The 24730-nt window shown below is 41.3% G+C and overlaps 1 protein-coding gene across 8 annotated transcripts in view; it reads right to left on the minus strand.

Annotated features, from left to right (window-relative positions):
* Positions 1–4580: 4580 nt before the first annotated feature.
* The window catches only part of FOXN3 (forkhead box N3), a 230669-nt gene continuing 210519 nt past the window's right edge, over positions 4581–24730 (minus strand). For 7 of the 8 annotated variants that reach the window (XM_086613090.1, XM_086613088.1, XM_086613083.1 and 4 more), the window contains 2 exons: positions 23992–24100; positions 4581–11975 (listed from right to left, as the gene is read on the minus strand). In XM_086613090.1, the coding sequence (XP_086469216.1) occupies positions 11426–11975; positions 23992–24100 (659 nt within the window). In that variant the 3' untranslated portion in view covers positions 4581–11425. Of the gene's footprint in view, positions 11976–14552; positions 14577–23991; positions 24101–24730 lie in introns of all 8 variants that reach the window. The other variant, XM_086613089.1, reaches the window with a different exon arrangement.

Raw genomic sequence — 24730 nt, forward strand, 5'->3', positions numbered from 1 at the left:
ACACGTCAGGCAGCACCAGGAATGTTCCCTTCTATCACCTTTTCCTCCTCGGCACCCAGCAGGAGCTTTCCTTTCCCTTCCCTTCCCTTCTGCCCTACCTTGTTTGCAAAGCTCAGCAGTTCGAAATGGCTGACTGAATGCTGTTTCCAGCCTTTTAGACAATATTCTCCAAGTCTGTATTTTTTTTGCATGGTGGATCACCAGCCTGATCTTGCTGCGGGCACGGCTCCTCCCCGGTGCTGCACCAGGAGGAGATAGCAGGTGGTGGCCACCAGGAACAGGAGTCGGGTGTCTCCTCGTGATTGATGATCTGCTTCTTGCAATACTGTAATAGGCAAAGCCCGTTGTGTTTGATTACACCCCAGGTAGCGTGGCTTCTCTAACTGAGACGGAGAATGAACTGGGTTGGAATAAGCAAGCGTATTAATTAGTATGCTGATAGCAGAATAAAGCTATTTTTAAAATCACTGAACAGCACTGCTCTTTACTATGATTGCACAGATTATGTAAGATGATGATTAAAATCAGGTCCCTGCATCACAGACCGGTCCATGTTCTAGGGATGCGAAAACAAAGCTGCAAAGGAATGAGAGGAGACTGTATTAGTTTAAAAGGCTCTCTGTTTGCCTGTCCTAATTAAGGGCAAAGCAGCCATGTCATCAACCTCTTCGTTGTCATTCTACCTGATCCTACTTCTTTTAAATTATATTTTGCCAATAAACTTTTTGTTTTTTAAGCCTGGGTGTGTACATATGGAAATGTCGGCTCGGGAGGAATCTGCTGCGTCATCCCACAATGCGCAGCTGAGTGACAGGGCATCCCTAATGCACCCTGAGGCGCACCTACCAAAAGTGGTTTCCTCTTATTTGTTAATGTAGTAACATTCATTTAAAAAAGCAGGAGAAGAAAAATGTCAGCACTTTCTTTGTGTATTGTCTAACCGACTGACAACAGATGGATAACAAGAAGTTGTGTCTCAGTAGCAGGAAGACACTGCATTTCAGGACCAGGCTACCTAAAAAGACACTGTTGTTTTCAATGGCAGTTATTTGGGAAAAACCTCTAGAAATTGATTGTCATTAAAGACCTGGAGAGAACATCGCTTATGATGATAAGCAGAGATTTTAAAATTTTGTGTTTACAGTCTCCTGCACTGTAATGCTCAGATTGCTACGTATACACAATCATTATTTGATTTCTTACACCACGGTGAACAGCAGCACCGCTGATCAAATATAAAGCGGCAACCAATCCTAACGCAAAGAGAAGTATAAACAAAACCTGCAGATTTATAGGCAATCAAAACCATGTCAAACAGCATTCGATTAAAAGCAGAGTGTATGTTGGTGATTAATTCTGACAGATGTTTGCCGTAGAGTGTTTTCCACGGAGTTTCTCACCATTGTTAATCATCTGTATTTTACGGTGAAGTTTAAAAACTCTTCAATTATCTTGTGTGGATTGAACATGCCCAGTCAAAGCACCACGCTGTGTTAAAGCTGAACATTTATTCCTTCATAATATTTCTTTAAGAAGCAGATGTCACGGAAATCATTGTTATTTCATTTCTTGGCATGATACAGGATCTGGAGCACATAGAACGAAGCCTTTTGTCATTACTTACATTCTCTTCTTCCCCTTTGCCTGGGAAGGCAACTTCACCAGACAGCGTGCCGACGTGAGCAGAAGGGTCAAATGCAGCCTCTTCACCGGGGAGTCCGTAGTAACGGATGTTGTTGGGTAAAGAAAGGAAGTTAACATGGGAGACCATAAGGACTCAGGCACTTTGTGCAAGACACCCATTAGGTACCTGCTCCTGCAAAGAAGCTGGGCAAGCCAGGGGGGTGTGCCTGTACCAGGGGTGGGTGCCTTGGCTGCGGGGCAGGCTGGGACTCTCCCTCTGCCCCCGTGGCCCCAAGGGCTCCATCCCAGAGAGCAGCCACGGCACCTGCTCCCTGGGTTTCTCAGGGCTGAGGAGGCCCTGAGCGAGGCAAACACCACTGCCACTGTGGCGGAGGTGGCAAGGGACTGAGGTGATGCAGTGGCCAGGAGGGACCAGGTTTTGGCACAGAAGCAGCAGCACCAGCCATACGGGAGTTGGCCAGGAGCCACTCTGAACTGGTCACAGGTGGTTCCAGCCAGATGAGGGCTGAGGTCAAGAACAGGGAGGAACCCACTGGGCACCACCGCCATGGGCAGTCAGAAGAGCAGGGGCTTTCCTCCTCAGGTGTGTTTAAGAAAGGATTCAGCAAATGGAGGGCTGCTGGAGACCTGCTTGATGCCAAAAGGGGTTTGTGCACCCCTAAGGGACTGCAGCCCGTGGGCCACCCACGCCAGGGCAGGAATGCCCTGGAGTGACTGCAGCCTGCAGGGAACACATGCTGGAGCAGGGACACCCCTGAGAGACTGCAGCCCGTGGGCCACCCGTGCTGGAGCAGGAACACCCCTGAGGAATCGCAGCCTGAGGGCCACCCGTGCTGGAGCAGAACCACCCCTGAGGGATTGCAGCGTGAGGGCCACCCATGTTGGAGCAGGGACATCCCTTAAGAAAGAGCAGCAGAGAAACCGAGTATGCCCAAAGCAGGAGGACAACCAGCCAGCACCAAAGAGCAGCAGAAAGAGCTGGTACATAAATCACTTAGCTGCTCACGCTGCCCAGCAGCTTGCCAGAGGCATTTTGACAAACTTGAGCATAACCCGCAGTGGAAATAAGGGCACTGAGGCTGGAGAGGAGGTAGGACAGGTGTTTATAGAACTGGTTGGTTGGTTGTGTCCTTTCTAAATACCCAAATGAGCGATCAGAAGTCTGTGCTAATTGGCAACGAAGTAAAACTCACAACTTGAGACTGTTTTGCCCATGACAGGCAAACTGCAAGGTTGCACAAAAAGCCTGTAGCACAACTGGGATTCAGCATACCTCAAATCCGATCTAAACGGTTTAAGGCCCTCACGAAATGCCCTATGCTGAAATGAGCCCAAGACCAGCCTCTTGGCAAGCTTGCTGGCTTGCATACAAAGGCTAAAACACTTTCTGTGAGTCTGTGAGTCTCCTTGCTCCTCTACACACGTCGCTACTGATCCATCTGCAGACCGTGCTGCGCGATGCTTGCTTAACTGGCAGTGGAAGGGAGGGGGGATCCATTAGAGGAAGATGGTCCAGAGCACAGTTAAGTGTTTTTCCTTCTCACCAGTCTTCTCTCATCTCGTCTCTTTGGCTGAGGTTTTTTTTTTCTCCTCTTTGTTCCATTGCAGTGGCAGTGGAGGCTGAGGATAGGTTACAAACCAAAATTTTTTCAGGCAATACACTGCAGTATCAATTGCCTGGTCAGGTAGCGGGGCTGGGCGTTTTTATGCTCTTTCGTGTATCTCGGACATTTGCTTCTTCTGACCCACTCTCCCCAGGACCTGTTTACATCCATCTTGTCCCTTGGATGCCTACTGTGGTGGTCTCCAATACCAGCCACTCGGGATGGCGTCAAGAAAAGTAAGGGGGACACTTTTATAGCTCCAGGTCAGCTGGAGTTCCAGCTTCAGCAGCCACACGTTCTCATTACTCAGCCGAGAAACCATCCTCCCCTGCTTCAGCAGCATCTCGAACCAGGTGTGGGAAAGATTTCTGTGAGAGAAGAACGGGATTTTTCTCTTCTCAATCCTTTTAAAAGTTTAACCTATAGATACCTAGGGCTGTTCATAGAACACTTTCAAACCAGTGTTTGGGGAACAATTTTATTTATAAGATTTTACTATGCAGTTTAATTTTAATTGGAGAAAGCTATGAGGAACTACAGGTTTTTCGTCCCCTCCATTATTCATGCTCTGAAGAGACAACCTTTGCACCATTTCCTTCAGTTCACCGTTTTCTTAGGTTGGATTGCTGGATCGATACAGAGAGACACCAAACAGGCTAGTTCTTAGCACCGGTGAACAACAATCTTTATTGATTCCTGCAGCAGCCCAAGGTGACTAGGAGAGGCTCCAAGTATCCTCCAAGCGCAGGATACCTCCTAGGTGGTTATGGATTGAGTCAGTTTAGGCAACTAGCTTTGAAGTTCTTGGATCTACAGGATCTTCTCCTGTAAATGGTCCCTTCATGCCGCAAAGTAAAGCAGTAACATGGCAAAAGAATTGAGACTCTTGGTGCTGCAGAAACTAGAATAAAGCCTGGGGAGGGCTGATGCAAAGATTAGAAAGCAATGTTTTTCAGGGTATTGTATATATACACAACCAGACAAGCCTTACTACTGAATCTCTTCGGATCGTTGCTCTTTTTTTTTTTTTTTTTTTTAAAATAAAATTCCCAGTGAAATCAGCTTTGTTTCCAGGCTGCAAAACTGATGAGAAAGGAACATCAGGCCCTAACTTAACAGCAATTTAGTATGTCCAGCTGCTTGAATATGACAATAGATTAACATAAGCTGGTATCTACTGCAGTGAGGATACAGGTAACATCCCACTGAGGCTAGAACTATTTAATAATGAAGGAATTAATTTGTAAAAAACCCACTGTTGTTCCTCCGTAATATCCAGGCATATTTTGAAGTCAATATTCACACAACTACAATTGTTCAATTGATGCAACTCAGTAATTTTTATTGCAACTGGAAGACAATACATCACAGAAACTTTATGGTAGGTTTTGGGAAAGTGTTATTTACAATAATAATTGATGAAATAGTTTGTCTTTGGCAATATGATTACACATCAAGAAAATGTAAAATGCAAGTATGCCTCTAAATCAACATTTTCATATTTCCTAAAGATCAGCTGATTGCACTTGCCTTCGGACTGCTCATTTAGGTAAACACAAATACAACTTAACATCACTGTTCATTCCCCATCACAGTTCGTATTTTAATATTGATGAAATTGGCAGTTTCAGACGCCAAGTACAGGAAAAAAATTGGCTTATCGCTGTACTAAATTAACTTATTGGCCAGTTAAGGTCCTGTGACCCTTAAGTATTGATACTAAATCTCTTGGTCTTTCGATTGCTTTATCACTTTTTTCTGTAAAACAAAATATTTCAGAAATTACAGATCAGAGTATAAAAAAAAAAATGTACAAGTCCATAATGCTTTTCATACACACACAAATCATTCCCCCCAACATTTTACATCATGGCAGTTTTAAGTAGTGAGTGTGAATGATGCAGGCATGGAACTGGTTATCAAATACAGGTATTACTTTCAATTGTTGTCCCATACACATACTCAGGAAATGTACAATGCTCTAGCAACTTAAAAATGTACTCAAGTTCAATGTCATCTGAACAGAAAAAAAAAAGTCTTGGGATTTCAGGCCAGAGTAAACAAATGAAAAATATTCCCATTTCTAGATGATCAGCCATCCCAGAATCCAGCACGCAATTTTAGCATCCAGTAAAATCCCTCCTAGCACTGAGGGCCAGCACGAGTTTGTCATTTATCCCTTAAACCCTCAGATGACGAGCTCTTGTAACTGCTGGCCTGATCCAAAGCCCAATGAAATCAACTGAAAATAAAAAAGTGAAACGAAACCCCCTTCCATTGACTGTGGAAGGATGTTACATCAGGTTGATTTCCCTCTCTTTGCAAAAGGAAATGTGATACAGTAGAAAAACCATTATATAGTTTCAGATAAATATACCTTGTTTCAATGCTAAAACAAAACAAACCCCAAACTCCCAAACCCAGGAAAGGCTACTTATTAGAACAACTCAAAAGTGACCTTTAAATCACTTCTGGTTTTAAATGTACACCAGCAAAATACAGCACCATAGACACATTAGGTTGAGACTTTTTTTTTTTTTTTGGTCAGTGAAGCTAGTACTTGTTTGCTGAACTGTGGAAGAATTGTAAGGTCATGTACGTTATCAAAGATAAAGCAACCCAGCTGACAAGTCTCTGCTTAATTCAAGAATAACCAGTACTAAAAATAAAAATGCAAAAAATAAAAACCCCTAATAAACCACCATCAATTAATACTTTCTAAATAAAAGGGGATTAACAGATGAATTCACAAATGTATGCAGATTTATACAGAACACCGAATGTTGTGTGTAAATCCTTATAAACTCCAGCTCAAAACAGAAACACACAAAATGTATAGTTTGACTTACACATCCCATTTCAAAGGAAAAGAGACATCATTACAACTTGGTAACTGTGCTAACTGCAATATAAACCAAACAGAAATTCAGAGTTTGGCAGATAACTAAGAAGAGGGTTATCACTTAGGTTATATAGCAAAGTGTTGATGTATATTACATAGAGTAGTATAAATAATAAAAAAGTATTATTTAAATTAGATCACAGTGCTGCATTATGTGCATAACAGTGTTTGATATATTACTGGAGGGCTGTGAAGAACACTACTAAAACTTAACTGGTCAGACGGTCAACACTGATATTCTGTTACAATCAGGAGGATGTATGGTTCAAATGCTCTTTTGGTGGCAAAGTCAAGAAAACGTTTCAAAACATTTCCTATAAAATATGCCAATGAGCTACTCAGGCAGTAGTGACATACCTGAAGGAGCTGGGTTTGCATTCTCCATGAAGCGAAGTAAATTGCATCGCATCTGAAACTGGAAATGTATTCTCTTGATAGTTTTATTCTCATCCTGGATCGCAGAAGAGTAATGCTTTCAAAAATGCCTAGGGCCAGATTCAAGAAAAAATGGTAATAATAGTGAAATGGTAAAGATTTCCAGGAGCACTTGGGTGTCTACAGCTCCACTGACTGCAAAGGAGATCAGACACCTTCAGGTTCTAGAAAACCTCAGATTGAATCTATCTACATCTTTAGACAATTTGGGAGCCAAAATCTTAGGGAAAATCAATCACGGCCACCAAAAAAACAGGACAAAGTGTTCTTTTGGTCATTTTATCCCTGGTGCCATTTGGTGTACAATTTAGCATTTCATTCTCTGCTAAAGTGTGTCGATGAAACTCTACCTCACTCCAGTGAAGAATGCAGCCCCCCGAGTTTCTGTGTCTTTCCAAAGGTAGACAGCAGTTCACTGAACACTGGGAGCCGATGCACCTCCTTTGGGATTCCCTTCTCCCGTTAAGGTAAGAGACAGAACATCGACCTCAGTTGAATTGCCAGTGAGAAGGGAACAGAGCCACAGGACAGTTCTGTAGTCCTACACAGCACGCCTCCTTGCTCCCGCATCAGGCTTTTCAACAGCAAAACCCTGTGATCCCGGTAGAACTACTACTGGTTTTGGCAGAAAATCAGAATCAGACTGCTTTCAGAAACAGCTATGGGGTGATACATTAAAGCTGTTCAAGACCTGCACTTGAATTTCTAAATGCAGGCAAAATCTGCATGAAAATGCAGTAGGACATCCAACTGCTTACAGAACGCAAGCACGACTGGCAGATTTCACCACTCTGCAGGCGCCGGTGAAATCTGCTTGTGGCATCAGCTCTGGCCTGCAAGAGCTTCTTGCTGCAAAAGGCATATTCCAAAGGAACCCACCGTGAAGTCCAAGCGACCCTTACAATTCACACCACTGAATGCTTGCTGACCTACTGGGATTCCCCTAGCCCCCACCTGTCTTGGAGAAACGCTAATTTGGCAATACTGATAGAGTGAAGTTAAGAGATTTGATGACTTCTCACCCCAAAATGGCTTAGCAAGGAAAGCAAACAAGCAAACCCAAACCACCTCGTGTCTGACAAGTGAGAGGGTTCGTAATACAGTGCAATTACCACTCCGTTTTGGCATGATTCAGTCAAAGTAGAGACAACTGGGTTGAAAAGTTGACATTGTATTTTTTTTTTGAAAACAAATTTGTCTCTATTCTTACAAAAAAAGAGAACTTTTCCAACGGAGTAGAACCAGTTCTGACAAAGCTGCCATTGTCAGGCAGGCACAAAAAGGTTTTAAAAGGTGACTCTAAATATTTTATACGAATCCAAATTATGTACTTCTTATCAATGTCAGAGTAAGGGTCAATAAGGACAAGTTGTTTTTAAACTCCAGAAATAATCCGTTGATGGCATTAGCACTCAGCCAAACTGCTGGTTCCTGAACATAACTTTGTAAATCCCTACCGAATAACACCTCCTTAGCAGATCAGACTAGGAGCAACAAATTTTACACGAAAATAGATGCTTGCCAACATTTTAGGTTTACTATAAAGGAGTTGTTGAAGTCTTAGATAGATATTATATATATATATATAAAGATAACGTGCCTAATCAGATATTTATGTAAAATGACTGTTTCTAAGGTGAGTAATACTAGAGGTAATTATATATTTAGCCACCAAAAGTCCACATTAACAAATGGTACTTGTTGTTCAGCAGATACGGATCTCATTTGCAGTGACACACTGCAAACAGCAAAGCTGCTCTGGAATTAGTGTTGCGATTGTGGACAGAATCTGGCCGCTGTCACACAACCACATCCCTTTCTCTGGAGGACAGAGATGTCTGAGCCACACTTTGAGCGTATTTTCTGCCACTAAATTTGACTTTTCAGTGTTGCTTAGGATAAATATTAACCCACTCTGTAGCTGGTACAACTATGCATTAATGAGCAAAGCTGGTGCCAAACTGGTACTGTAGTATTTTACATTTCAAATGACTCTCCCCAAAGTCCATACAAAGGTGAAGGATCGAGTTTTCTTGTGCAGGGGTTGTGTGGTTCACCACCTGTGGACTCTGGCTATAGGGAGCATGGATCTGGGAAGAAGCTGATTATCCCGGTCCAATAACACAAAGGAAAAGCTATGGCTCATTCATCTCTGTGCTATCTGGCCAAGGGACCAGTTCTTCCTTTTTTCCCCAACTTTATCTTAAGGGCTGGAGGCAGCCAACAAAAGTTAGTATCCATGTACTCCTGACTTAACTAACGTTGGGAATCAACCCTCCACGCATCAGCCCCCAGCAAACTGAGGGGAGTGCAGAGCCGTTCCTTGCACCATCCTTGTCTCTCTCCATCCTTATCTGCATAGCTGGCAGTTGTGCTGGGCTCCGGCAGCTGCCAAGCAGCTCCTGGATCCCAGACACACTGGGTGAGATGGGAGGAGTGGCACTATTTTGCTGTGCAGCCCACAGTGTGGCCCTGTTCTTTACATGACAAAATGCTTATGAAGCATAGGAACAGGTCCAGACCAGACTGCCCTTCAGTCCTTCCACCTCCTAAATGAACATGCACCACAGGCATCTCCAAATGCCGTTTTTAGTTCGCTCCACTGAGTGGGAAGTCAAACCCTTCTCTAACTCACTCTTCATAATCTAGGTCCATCTGGGTGAAACTGCTGCCTGAAACAGTTGTTAGGGATAAATATAAACCCATATTCTTTTTTAAGAAACAGACCATTTTGTTCTGTTAAGTGCTTGGTTCCTGAGATTTTTTTCTTGCCTCTAGGATACTTTAAGTGTAGAATTTTTCATGCCAAATTCATGAATCCAGGTGAGAGAGACTGCCTTACTTCTTTCATACCTTCCCTCTGCTGTAGGGATCTCCAATGTAATAGTCATCATTACCAGGAGAGGAGCACTATACCTGAATTACACTCTCTGTAACACTGTTTTTTCTCTGAACACCTCAGTAAGGCTCTTTACTAACTTCATTTTCTCATGGCAAATTAGCAAAGCTATTTTCTTGTCTACCTGTTCCTGAATCAAATCAGAGAGTTTTCCACAATTAACCTCCCGTTATTCTCTTGATTCTGTCATACACACTCACTACTAAATTTGCCCTCAGATTATTGCGTCATGTTACACATGTACAGACGAAGAAAGGACACACTTTTACGTTTTTTTTTTCTTTTTTTTTTTTTTAAACAGAAGTAGGGAGAGGGGGGCTGAATGTGCAGACAAGGCAGTATAATTCAACCATCCAAGCCCTACCAGAGCATGAAGATTTTATTTTTTAATATTGCAGAGTAAGTTCCCCAACAGTCAGTGTTTGTCCCTGAAGAAGGTTAAACCTTAAACACCTGCTTCAAAAAAACCCCAACAGCAACAAAAAAGAACCAAAACAAAAACAAAACAAACAAAAAAAAATAAAACCCCAAAAAACCAAACTCTAAGCCTAAGGGCTTAAAAATTAGAGGCATAGCCTTTTTCTCTATTTTCTATATTTATATGAAAATAATTCATGCTTCATGCTAAATACATTATTTACCTTACAAGAACTTAGTCATCTTTGAATAAAAAAAATTGTTTGCTTTTTGTATTCCCCCCCTCCCAAAAGGAATCCATGCAATGTGGATCAAATTTCTTCTGGCTACGCTGGTCGAATCTGGAAATCTGTTGTCATTTTTTTCCACAGATGAATCCTGACTGACGGTAACTGTACGCTCATTTCTGAGCGCAGTGTAGGAGCTCTTTTGCTGAACTTCTGAATTTTACTGTTCACCAATACGCTTTCATTTTATTTTTAAATGCAGAGTACTACTAATGGCAGGTTCTGTAGCTTTGTTTCCCCAGTTAGATCAAGGATTTGATCCACAGAAAAAGATTCTGATGTATTTCCTTCCCTAATATCTACTGTAATTTCTTAGACTTGATTGCGTTTCACTCAGGCAGTTTAGAAGACACAGTTTGTTTTTCCCTATTACTATCATTTTTTGCACGCAGTGCCAATCTTCGGGCTTATGGCTTTTTGAACATTCTTTTAATTTAATATAGAAGACAGAATTCAATGATTAACGATGCTACTAACAGTGCACCCCCCCCCCCCACTTCTTCTCATTATTTCACTGAAACCCATTGCATACATAGTTCAAATTTACCCAAACTTAAAGTCATCAGTCTTCACATTATAAGCCACATATAGTACTTGAAGCACTGAAAGTGCGTTATGGTTTGCGCAGTTGCCACCAGTGGCTGTCCAAAGACTTCTATGGCACAACGTATCCAAGTGCCACTACATGGTTCTTGGTTTGGTGTCGAGAAGTGCGTGCCTCCTCTTTCCCCAAATCTCTTTATTCACATTCACTTCTAACCCAATCGTAAGGCCATTAAAAAAAATTAAGGGCCAGACCTGAATCATTACTAAATTATGCACAGCTCTTCTAGTATACGAGGGATTTCCATGTGCCCAATCTTACTCTCATCACATTACAGTTGATGTCACTGCGTGTTCAACCATGCACTTTTGACAAGCCGGAGAAAGCAATGGCAATTTTGGCTTTTTTTTTTTTTTTGTGTGTGTGTGTTAACTTTTTGTCTTCAGGTAATGAAAAGCTTTTGTAAATTAGCTGAGTGTCAGTATGAGTTCTATGGCTTCAATCTCCTTTAAAAATAAAAATCTTAAGGGTCCAAAAAAAAAAAAAAAAAAGAAAAAAGAAAGAAACAAAACGAAAACAAATAGAAAGAAAAACAAAAAAGGAAAAAATTGCTGATATTGCCACAAATCATTAGAATTCACCTGACGTGCTGAAACAAAACTTTGTTAAGTTCAAACAAATCATTGATTTGTTCTAATTTTTTGTGGTTTCCTTTTGCTCTTTCTGCCCCTTTGCCGTCCGATTGGTGATGTTGTTCAAACAGGATCGAATTCCTGCTAAATGCAGGAGCGATCCTGCTGCTTCTTTCATCTCCTCATCGTCACTCTCAGGGGGCTTTTCTGTACGTCTCTTTTTAAGAGGCAGTGTGTCACTTGGTACTTTTTTCGCCTTCATTAAATGTTGCCTTTTCTTGTGCTGGGATGCATACCCACTGTCAGCTAAAGAATCCTTGGTCTCCTTCCGATTTTGCTTTTTGTCCTCCTCTTCTGTTTCACTATGGCTCTCGTGGCTCTGGAAGCTAACTTCACTTCCTTCACTGCTGTCTTGGCTACCTTTAGTTGCAAATTCATATTGGTCGTCAGCAGAGGAAGAGGAAACGGAGTCACTAGCCGGTGATGTGCTCCTGTGGTTGGAAGATTTGGCACTGCTGTAGTTGTGATCCTCCTTTGGGTCACCGCTAACAACTGGAGAGCCACAGGACTGTTCGCTTTCTGTCCGCATCCGGCAGCTTGTTATTCCATTCCTGTAAAAACAAATCGAAGCAGTCTTAGAAGCCACAGAGACGCGATCCTGCTTCAGTGCAAAAGATGATAAAGCCAGCTGATGGATAATCTAAAATGACGCCTATCAAAGTAATGTCCATGCAGGCCAGTTTCAAAGCTGGGCTCAAATTGCTTGTGGATTGGACTCTACACATAAAACAAGCCAAAAGACACGTAACGGCACCAGAGGCAGGAGCAAGTAGTGCGTGGTGACGAATAAGTGATGTCTGAACAGTCCTGATTTACGTTTCAACTAATAGTTTATGCTTCAAAATAAAAAAAAATAAAAGAAAAAATCCCCATTATTTTACAGATTGGATATTAAATAAACTCTGATGAGTTGCATAAATATCCTCTCCCCCTTTTCATGTAACATGATACTACCAAAAATGTGGGGAAGAGATACTAGCTTTCTGGAGTACTGTTTTTGCCTCCTCTCAAAGACTCTTTTCCAGCTTGGACTCTTCCTGACAGAGGGAGCAACTAAGCATAGCACCCAGGTAGTAGCCCAGTCACATTTCTGACTGTGATCAGTTTATGAATAATCTTAGAAGCAATATAATCTTAAGCCACTAGCTGCCAATGAAGTATCAAAACACAAACAGTAGGAAAAAAAAAATCTGGTTTTGCTCTAGAAGTTTTAATTTTCTCCTTTGGTTTTTGGCACTCGGTGCTGTGTGAACTACTGCAGCACAACATATTTAACAACTAACAGTGTCCTCTTCTACACTGAAAAATATTAAAGCATTGCCACTGACTTTACAATACAGGCTACAACACTTGCAAGTCTGTTAAAGAAGAGACTGACCCTGTGCAATGCTTAACCCCTACTGGAAAAAAAGGAGAGGAGGATCCTCATCATCGAGTAAAGGCATCATCATTGCCACTCACCAGTTCACCAGACATGAACCCCTCTATCATTTAAAAAACCAACAAATCAAGCAAGACTGTTTAAACTACCACATGATAAATGGCTTTAAAATCTAGTCTTGCCATCTTCGTGCTATCACTACAGTGCTTTCACACACTCATGTCAGTGTTGGATTAAAACCTTTTCTTAAATGCATACCCTGAAGATAAGTATTTAATGGCACAGTGGCATGTCCAGAGTATTACTGCTCTTCTACTTAAAAAATTGGAAAGTGCTTTAGGTTTCACAGAATGGACCTCACATCTGGTTTCTTTACAGAAGAAACAGCAAGAGTATTATCCATTTCTGAAAGGTAAGGCTGAAGGGTGGAAAATGCAAGAGTGGTATATAATTCCACAGTTCCTATTCATCTAAATGCTCTCATCTGTAGAGCTTGCTGAAATAAGGAATGGGCTTTTGAGAACCAGTGACAGGACAATGCTAGAAGGTAGCATATCAATCAGTCATTGCAAATGTTCTTATTTACGGTATTTTCAAAGAAATGTATATAACAGAAGACCCAGTTATTAGCAAAGAAAGCCTCTTGCCAAACTCTTTTGCTCAACAAAATTATTTCCCCCTAGATTTTCAAGTAGCTTTATGATCCATAAATTATATACAGAACCCAGAAGGAATACACAAAGCTCCTTCAATTATTAATAACTAAATGCAATGTCATTCATGATTGTGCAGCAAGCCAGCTGCATTTACTCTGCGATGGTTTGCCACTGCAGGGGTTGTCATTAGACGATGCCAAATGCTTAGAAGAAGAAATCATCCATACTAAACTAGTTGTAAGGTGAATTTATAACCAACACCTTAAGATCAGTCATTACAAGCAAGCATGTGATGCATTTTAAGTGACAGATTCTTCATTTTTAGGGTAAATTTACATTTAAACATGTTAAAATTTACCATAAATTAGCATAAAATTAAAGTTACTTGATTTTACTAGGCAGCTAATAGTCAGAGCAATGTGGCTCAATAAAAATCCCATGCTACTAATTTGCCATTAAAAAATAGCAATACATTCTTGCTCCAAGGAAACAAACACAGGACAGCATAGGTGGGAACTCAAATGGGATTCCTACTGACTATGTTATTAGTGAACAAGGCTTCTAACAGATAGGATTTAAATCAAGATGTCCATTTTCATGTTACTAGATCTACTCCTACTTGCTGGTTTTGTACTGAGAGACTATCAATAAAATGAAAGCTACAGTTCCATGGACCAGAGCAACCACATGCCGAAGACATCCCTGATTTGCCCCACTCTTGAGTCCCTAATGTTTGCTTTTACAAAAAGGGGCTATAATTTGCATTCAAAAGCTCTGCCTATAGGACTTACTCCAGATCCAAATCCTTTCAAAAAATGCCTAGAAATAGAATGAAAGGCCCGGGGATTACAGAAGCAATGTCCTGCAGGAAGGTGTACTACTATAGGGTTAGCATCTCACACAGACTGACTGCAAATTGGGATGATGACAAAGAAAAACAGAAGACCACAGAAAAGTGAAAAAAAGAAAAAATTCAAAAAAATGAGAGGAAATGAAATACCAGTACACTTCAGAAGAAAGGCATATGTGGTGGGACTGGTCAGGAAATGGACAGCATTTGCATCTCAGAAAAATCTTTTGTTTTCACTTACATTTTGAAAGATTTCCAACCAGTTCTGCTTGGGGGAATAAAAAAGGAAGAGAAAGCAGGTCAAGGAGAGAATTAGCAAAGGATATCCGCAGAAACGAAAATGAGTTACACAGGCAGAGTGTTTTAGGATATTGACAAAGTCAAGTCGTGTACCCTGAAAGTAAATTAATCTGATTTGTATTTTGACACGCAATAGCTCAAACATAAGATTTCAAGAATTACTTACAATTGATATTAGTAGATTAATTGGAGTTGAACAAAAGAGCATCTAAACCATTCATATTCCATATGCACTTTTGAGACATTCTAAAGCTTCATATTGCTCTTACAGAGTCACGTGCTCACTAAGAAATGAATCTGTGATTCACTTAGTTCAATCTAGATCATCAGCAGATAGAACTCTCCGGGTTTTCAGATTTTGGCCAGTGGAATCTATTTTTGCTCACAGTTCTGGCTGGAGCTCTAACTTTATTACTGAAACCAATAATAGATTTTTAAAAGAAGAGCTTGCTCTGATGTTTGGATTATTTTTAAATTACAGAGGGGAAGAAAAGGTATTTAAGAATAACAGCGAGGGGAAATTTACTTAAAGTAATACCTTATTTTTTCCCCATTTTTTTGTTCGGAACTTTATTTCAAAATTTCCAGAAACTGACATATTTTCCATGGGACAGTCTCTAGACCTTTTCATCCTACTGACATAGACTACTCTATTTGCTTGAGGGATCTTCACCATAGTTATACAGCTCAAAGTACCATGCACAGATTCTTCTTAAAATATTTCAATAATTCAAAAATGGCTGTAGCACAATGACACAAGCCTCAAGCACTGCAAAGGTAAGTTCGGACTTTAGAAAGCCCGACTCTGTTCCCATCGTTAATGGATAGGAGTTCTGCTACTAATGTCATCGGGAGCCAGACGAGATGCATAGCAGCTGTATCTCAAGTCAGTAAAGAAATAATGTCATTTGCACTGTGTTAGTGCCTCTGCCTTTCAAAGGGGTCTTCCTCAGGATTAGATGAAAGTAAGTCTCAGTCATTTTACCAAAGGCAGATATATTTTCCTTAAGTTCCTCTACTAGCTTTATAAAAAGATAGGTAATTACATTCTGTTTGCAAAACAGCAAAAAGTTTTGCTGAAATATACTTAATTGTATTCCACACCAGAGACAGGAATATTCCTTTGATGAACAAAGCAAACCTATGTGCGTCCCTGTCCACGGCACGGGGGTTGGAACTAGATGATCTTTGAGGTCCCTTCCAACCCAAACCATTCTATGATTCTATGTGGAGTTTAAGTATCACCTCATCTAGCTCTGATTCTTCTGGATGACAGATACTGTATACCCATAGGTGATAGTTTTGGAACATAATTGGAAACACCCAGTTAAAAGACATGAAGAAATCAGTACAGGTAACTTGGGTTTGTGGATTTTGACAGGTTTCGGGTTTGCTAAAAAAGAAACTCACTCTTTTTTAATGTATAGGTAACATAATTTCAAAGGGAAATTCAAGATAGAGTTTTACCTACAGGTAGTTGAACCGTTACTTAAAACCCTACATACCAGCAGACAGGAGGATGAGCGAGCATATGAAAAGTAAGTGGCACTCAACTTGCTGTATGATGAGATTCTATCAGGAGTTATCGAGTTAAAAGTCAACACGTCGGTCACGCTATTGATAGAAGCTCTTACAAAGGTATTTCACAACATAATTGTGAGCAAAGAACCACAGTAAATGGGAGTCATGAACTACCAGCAGAAAGAGCACTCTGTCAGTATCAACAGCAGATCTGAAGTTAAGACAAATGCAGCCCTCTACGTTTTGCAAAAGAGAATAATCAAGGCAGTAACTCAGGAGGACTGCAAGGATGTTGGGAGGTTATGCAGGGAGAAAATTAAAGGGCCAAAGCCCAACTAGAACTTAATCTGACTACTGCCATAATAAACAATTAAAAAATGTTTCTATAAATATATTAGCAACAAAAGGAGGGCTAAGGACAATCTCCATCCTTTACTGGATACAGGGGGAAACAGTGACAAAGGATGAGGAAAAGACTGAGGTACTTAATGCCTCCTTTGCCTCAATCTTTAATAGAAAGACCAGTTTTCTCCAGGTACTCAGCCCCCTGAGCTGGAAGACAGGGACGGGAGCAGAATGAAGCCTCCATAATCCAAGGGGAAATGGTTAGCGATCTGCTACACCACTTAGGCACACACAAGTCTATGGGCCAAATGGGATCCACCCAAGGGCACTGAGGGAGCTGGCAGAAGTGCTCACCAAGACACTTTCCATGATTTATCAGCAGTCCTCACTATCTAGGGAGGTCCCAGTTGACTGGAGGTTAGCAAATGTGATGCCCATCTACAAGAAGGGCTGGAAGGTGGATCTGGGGAACTACAGGCCTATCAGTCCAACCTTGGTGCCCAGGAAGGTTATGAAGCAGATCATCTTGAGTGCCATCGCATGGCATGTATAGGACAACCAGGTGATCAGGTCCCATCAGCATGGATTTACGAAAGGCAGGTCCTGCTTGACTAACCTGATCTCCTCCTATGACAAGGTGACATGCTTAGTGGATGAAGGAAAAGCTGTGGATGTTGCCTACCTAGACTTTTTAGTAAAGTCTTTGACACTGTTTCCCACAGCATTGTCCTGGAGAAACTGGCTGCTCATGGCTTGGACGGGCATACGCTTCACTGGGCAGAAAACTGGCTGCATGGTTGGGCCCAAAGAGCTGTGGTGAATGGAGTTAAATCCAGTTGGCAGCCAGGCACAAGTGATTTTCCCCAGGGATCAGTACTGGGCCCAGTTCTGTTTAATATCTTTACCAATGATCTGGACGAGGGGATCGAGTGCTCTCTCAGTAAGTTTGCAGACATCAAGTTGGGTAGGAGCATTGATCTGCTTGAGGGTGGGAAGGCTCTACAGAGGGATCTCGACAGACCGGATCGATGGGCTGAGCCCAATTGTATGTGGTTCAACAAGGCTAAGTGCCAGGTCCTGCACCTGGGTCGCAACAACCCCATGCAATGCTACAGGTTTGGGGAAGAGTAGCTGGAAAGTTGCCTGGTGGAAAAGGACCTGCGGGTATTGGTCGATAGTTGGCTGAGTATGACACAGCAGCATGCCCAGGTAGACAAAAAGGCCAATAGCATCCTGGCTGGTATTAGAAACAGTATGGCCAGCAGGACTAGGGAAGTGATCATCCCCCTGTACTCAGCACTGGTGAGACCGCACTTCGAATGCTGTGTTCGGTTTTGAGCTCCTCACTACAACAAAGACATCGAGGTGCTGAAGCGTGTCCAAAGAAGAGCAACGAAGCTGGTGAAGGGTCTAAAGCACACAAGTCTTATGAGGAGTGGCTGAGGGAACTGGGGTTGTTCAGCCTGGAGAAAAGGAGGCTGAGGAGAGACCTTATTGATGTTTACAACTACCTGAGAAGAGGTTGTAGGAAGGTGGGTGTCGATCTCTTCTCCCAAGTAACAAGTGACAGGATGAGAGGAAATGGTCTCAAGCTGTGCCAAGGGAGGTTTAGATTGGATATGAGGAAAAATTTCTTCACTAAAAGGGTTGTCAGGCATCGGAACAGGCTGCCCAGGGAAGTGGTTGAGTCACCATCCCTGAAGGTATTTAAAAGAGGTGTTGATGTGGTGCTCTGGGACATGGTTTAGTGGTGGACTTGGAAACACTAGGTTAACAGTTGGTCTTGATGATCTTTTCCAACCTAAGTGATTCTATGATTCTATGAACATTAAGAACATACAATTAAGAATTTATAAAAGGAAGTACCTACCAGTTCTTTTACCTACACGAAAAGTTCTTTTACCTCCATCCCTGGTGACGTTCAAGGCCAGGTTGGACGAGGCCCTGAGCAACCTGATCTAGTTGGAGATATCCCTGTTCCTTGCAGGGGGGTTGGACTAGATGACCTTTGAAGGTCCCTTCCAGCCCTAACCATTCTATGATTCTATGAAAATAGTCATTCACAGATAATGTAAGTAAATCATTTTACTTACGCTTTGCCATCTATGCTGCACATGTTACTTATGTTTGGTTTATTTAATCACTGCTTGAATGGCTGCTTCAAGGCAGTCAAAAATAAGCAAAAATAAAGCCAGCATGACAAATAAAGTCACCATAATGAAAGCTAGGCCTGAGGAATAATCTAGTAATTGCCCTATAAAGTGAAAATAATTATAAATAACAATCTTCCATCTTCTAATAAAGGTAAGCACAAAACTCATTTTTGTCACACTCCAAGGACCAGGAACTGTACAAGGAACTGTGGCATTAACAAGAGAAGAAAACCAGGTATTTAAAAATCTACCCATGATGAAATAGGTAAGGTTTGTTAGCGTTGCATTTTGGGGTGTTATGTTGGTTTGGGGTTTTTTAATTTTCTTTTTTAAAAAAAATAAAGGAAGAGCGGTAGCTCTGCCAGTATGGATGCACTTGCTTTCCCTAGGAAAAGGCAATATTTTGTCTTGGAAACCTGAATGGAAAAATTTTTTACTGAAGAGAAATTCCTTGGGAAGCTTGTATATGCAATTTACAGATAATTGTGAAATTCCTTGAGAAGTTGCAAATATTTGATGAGAAAGGAGAATCGGAAAAAAGGGAAAAAACCCAAGTAATTTCCCACTAATTTTTACCCTGCAAAAATTTAAAAACCCAAAGTACTTCTAAGAAACACTACCAAAAGTAATTTAATCTATTACCTAGGCAGAAGTGGCATACAAAGAAGTTTTGCCTAAGTTTTCAACTATCCTGAAATAATGGATTTGATTCATTCTGGGGAAACGAAGGCTAAAAAAAGCAGTTAAGCAACGGGGTTTATGCTGTCCTCCATGCTGACAGTTCTGATGCATCGACAAACAGAGAACCACAAATCCAGCCAAAGTGTCTTTACTGGGACTGGCTCTGCTTGGCTCTTCCCAAATCATAAGAGTTTTACCCACTCTTCAAGATTTCCCACTGAGGCGGCTGCGAACTCTTCTTCCCTCTTTTTCACCTCCATCCCACACGCATTTGCTGGCTACTGTTATGGGACGGGGTTTTCATTTGGCCTTTCCATCAGAACAGACCACTGAACAGTCCATTAAGTCCTGTGGGCCAAGACTGGCAGCACCTTAATCTGGCCAAAAAAAATAGGGAAGCATGGCCTACACAGTACAAAAGCACCGAAGACCAGAGCTTCATAAATGCTGGATTCCCTGGGAGCCCATGTGAACGCTGTTCAGTGGCCTCTGTAGCAGTGAATGTTTGGGGCAGAGGAAAAGAAAAAAAGGCCTAATACATAAAAATTACTATGGATGTTTTGTAAAACATCTTTCACAGAATAACCTGGACCAAATTACAAGGCCTATGCCACAGAGCTGGTGAGATTCTCTATGGACTGAAATTCCATCAATCTCATGGATTTGCCCATGTCAGGCAGATGAGGCTTAGGCTCAGCAAGTCTATTGCACTGCAGCAGGACATGGGCACAGACGCAAACCACTCGTGCACTACGGATAACTGAAGAAAATTACAAACATCATGGTTGAGACTGTCCGCTGAATGTTCCGAAACTGTAGTTCAAACAGCTCTAATATTATTGCAACTTCCAAGCTTGTGCTCTTCCAAAGGGTTAGTGTAACTGGTAACACCTTACTCATGTGGAAAGTGATTATATATGATAGAGCTTCTTGCACCTTGCCAAGAGGCACATTGGCAAATGCACCGGCCACTTTGATAGAGACTACGCCTACTGAAATGGACACAGAAATCCTCCTAAGTAAATGTTCAAAAGGTATTTTCCAATGGATGTACGTAGTAAGAGGAAGAGCTCACTTCAAAGCACAACCAACTCCTTGCAGCACATAAGGCATCCCTGGCTTCGCTTGCTTTCATTTAATACCGTTGTAAGTCAGTATTTTCTTTTCTACATACCCAGACTATCACTGCACTTGCGTTTAGATTCTCTCAGGGAACCGAAACACGTATGATGGATCTCATGTTAGAGACATGGTACATGCTGTGCAGCTTTGAAGTGTGATTTTCCTCTGCAGTCTTTGGGTGAGTCTTAGACTTGTCAGCCACAACACGGAAAATATGGATGGTTGGATGGTAAACAAGCTAAAAGTGGTGTGAATAAAGTAAATAAAAAGCTACTGTCAAAACACATCCAATTATGCTCTGCTGTGGAGATTTAACACCAGAGGATGATTTTCAAAGTAAAACCAGTGTGGGATGCCTTTTCCATTTGTAGATTAGTTTGGAACGAAAGGCCTATTTGTGCAATTTAAGCCAAATGCACTACACCATAATGATGCTCTCGTCACTTGCTATTTTTTATTCATGTAAAGTGGTGGATTTGTCGTGTTTGTTAAATACTTTTCAGTAGGGTTTTTAAATCCAAACTACTTAATTCAATCGTACTTTATTGTATATATAAAAAATAACGTAATTACATGTAATTACATGGGAACATTGATACCTTGTGCAGGAACAAAATCCACTAATACGTTCAGTCACACTGTTGAAGAAGAATAGCACAGTAAACTTTCCGACTGAAGGGAGCTAACATATCAGAAATCACAGATTTCAGCATCTTAGGCCAATGCTATGGTTTTAGCCTCCTTTCCAAATAAGAGATAGTCAAAACACTCCTAATTACAACCACAAATTTAACCCAAGATCAAGCTGTTTTGACACTAACGGCAGTCTGCACAACAGGACAATATACTGCAAGTTATTCGCATGCAGTTTGGAGGACAACAAAACCAAAGAGCACTAAGATATTGAGGAAATAAACACAAAATGGAATAAACGGCTCAGACAGCAAGGAAGTGCCAACAGAAGACCAGCATCTTACAAAAGAACCCGTAACTCCTACATATGGTAACTAAAGAAAACCAGTTAAGAGGTTTAATTTATTATGCAAGGATCCACTACAAAGAAAATACTAGAGGTCCTCTATATGAATGATGAAAACCACCTTTTTTAGCTGGTTTTAGGTGTTTCACTTAGAGCACCAAAGGAACTCTTTTCAAGAAAATACACGTTTGAGTAAAAGCTTCTTGGAAAGAAGCTGTCTGGCTTCTCAATATATAGGCAGAGGCACATAATTTCTGCAGATAACTGTAACAGAGACTGCATCACCTCCCATGGCTGACCAGCAGATTTCCCTCCTGGTGAAAGCTAGAAAGGGAAATCAACATTCTTGCACCTGAACAGGTCTGAAAACATCCCTTGCCAGCCTGACCGGAGCAGTCCTCTTTGTAGGAATGACAGGTCCGTGTGAGCAGTATTCCTACTCTGGACTGCAACAGAATGTGCATGGATGCTGTGGTAAATTCCCTGGGTTGCGTATGATAAGCAGAAGTTATTCTCATGAAATGACATGAAAGCTCGACATGACAGGTCCTATTTAGCCCTGTGAGTCTGACGAGAGGAGTAAGTAAGCACCAAGAAATAGGGTGTCATTTTTACAGTAACTGATAACAGAAACATCCAGTTTTGAGAGGACCAGATGATGTTCTAAGAGACACCGTGCATGCCGACTGACCTCCTTCCTAAAGAAATTCTGAATTTTAATATCCCTGAGAGAAACAAGACAAAACTGCCTGCTGAAATTGCTCTATTGCAGTGAGTCCTCTAACTTCTCAAAAGTTTTCAAAGCCTCACCCCCGGCCCCCTCTTCAAGAATTAGAAGAGGGATATAACAAGCTATTTCTAATACGGCCTAAGGCTGGAGAAGAGAACAAAAAGAATTAGAAATGCCTGCATTAACTAATTATAAATGCTTTTCTCTGAGACAGAGCAAAAAGAACATAAGCAAGGGAGGGGTAAAATCCCTAATTTCCCAAATCCACATTAGCAGGTAGCTGGTAAAGATCCTGTTTTACCTGCTGGGAAAAAACATGAGAAGGAATCCTAAGAAAATGCACAAAATTTAACTATATACAGCCTTACAGCATAACAATTTGAAGATGTCTACACAGAAGGAAGTTTTCAAGTGGCCTGGAAGGAAAAAGTTCTATCTCCTACTTGAGTCAACCCTGACTATGAAACAGGGCTTAAGCAGGAAATGCAGATAAACTCAAGAGAGAATATTCAGACCACTATATCCTCCATTTAGCTTGGACACCTCATAAAAATTATATATAATTAATCATCCAGTAGTCCCACAACTCTGCAATCCCCACTGGAGCAGAATACAACCCTGGCTAAAGCCAGCGGCAAAGCTACGGAAGACAGTTGACCTCCACTGCTGGCAAGGCCAGCCTGTGGTAAAGTGAGATGGAGCAGAACTCTGCAGACTTCTGGAGGATGACCCTCAGGGTTGCATCCCTTCGGCACAGCATGTGTGAAAAACAGCTGAAACAGTTGCCCATCAAAAAATACGGATTTTATTCCAATTAGTGTCTTCCCCTCTATGCATTTTAAAGCATCAAGAGTATATGAATGTCATAGGTTCTCTCTCTCCCTCTCTCTCTCCATTTATAGGATGGAAATACTGCAGCCAAAGGGCTAGACATTGATTCTGAAAAGGGATAAAAAAAACTAAAGAGCAAATGGGAAGAAAATCCCAAGTAAATAATAACAGAAGTAGCTACCAAGATACTTTATTTCACTGCCTTGCATTCATTTACTGAGATCAGAGCACGGTCAGTACTAATTATGAAACCCCACTCAGGACACCCAACTGCCTGAGCTCATACAGCTTTTGCAGACACTGAGATTTCTGGAAGAGAAGGGCACTGGCAGCACATGACCAAATTAATGTCTGTTGTGGCTGACTGAAAACAGAGCTACACCTGAGGCAAATCGTCCTTCCACCAACAAACCATCACTGCTATAAGTAAAGCAAACCACTGAACCATAGTTGTTCTTGCCATCACTAGATGTCTCTTACTGCCCTGCTTTCTGAAAAAGTTGAATATCTTCAAACAACATTTTACCCTTGAATGTTTCAGTATAACCTTGAAATAGAAACTGTACTGAAAGAAACTGCTTCACAAAGACCTAACTTAATAACAAAACGACAGCTATATGTTTAGATATCTTTCAGACTTTGCTTTAATATTATTGATATGCTTCTTGATGGTACTTAACTCAGGAAAAGGCCTGTAGGAAAAGGGAGGGAGGGAGGAGCAGGAAAAGGCATTTGCACTTAGGAAAACACTGTAGGAGGTTCTCACCATAAACTGCCTGCAATTTGCTAGTGAAAATAAAACTGCTTATTACAAATCAGTGTGCAGAGAGATATGCCATGACTGTCTTGCAAAGAACGATAACCCAAGAATTTTAGGTGGCAGAGTTTTATTTCATTTAGAGCCTCAGAAGTACTAGCAAGCAGCGAAGTATCTGCTGACCAGAGCTTACAGATACTTTTACATTCTCTGCAAAATACTGATTTATTTCATAAAGATCTCGCAATGAGCCACTCTTACCTTACTGCAACAGCCATGCTTCCTATAGGGTTGATAGGCAATGGCCTGGCTCCAGGAAATATTCCTCTACTCAGAACTCGAGCTCCATTTTGTATCACTCCCGGAGGAACTAAAAAAAAAAAAGGAAACAAAAAAAGAACATTTTTTCTTTTAAAGAAAATGTTGGAAAAATGTAGGAGCAAAATGTGGAGCAAACTTTTCAATGAACTGAGAAAACACTGGAGAGGCTCGTGTAGTACACTGCTTACCTTGAATATCTCAGCCTCAACTCTTGTGAATGCCGTGCTATTTCCAATGCTATTTTCACGGAAAAAAAAACAGCAACCAATGATAATGTGGCTTGGGGAAGCCACTGCCCGACCTAGTTGCTGCAGACCATTCCTTGTACAAAGGAATCACTTTTGTTTTGTAATCGCCATTGTGCTGGGAATGCATGTGCTTAGAGTCAAAACTGTCTGTGAGCACAGATGTAACTATTTCATCTACAAGAAGAAACAATGACCCTTTACAGATAAACAGAATATAGGCACTTCACTGCAAGAACATAGGTCAAGCTTTTTATCATCCCAGCTTACTTTCTAAGCAGCAATCTCTTGGCCTTCACTGCAAAATAAAATATTAACTATGAATGTGGATTTACCAGGAAGGGAAAGACAAGAGGATGAAAAGGCATTAGCTCCATACCACTAATTAGCCCCTCTCTCTTGCCACCGATGACCTCTGTCACCCAGCCTGACAG

The sequence above is a fragment of the Tauraco erythrolophus genome, chromosome 6, assembly GCF_009769465.1.
Source record: "Tauraco erythrolophus isolate bTauEry1 chromosome 6, bTauEry1.pri, whole genome shotgun sequence".
NCBI lineage: Eukaryota > Metazoa > Chordata > Aves > Musophagiformes > Musophagidae > Tauraco > Tauraco erythrolophus.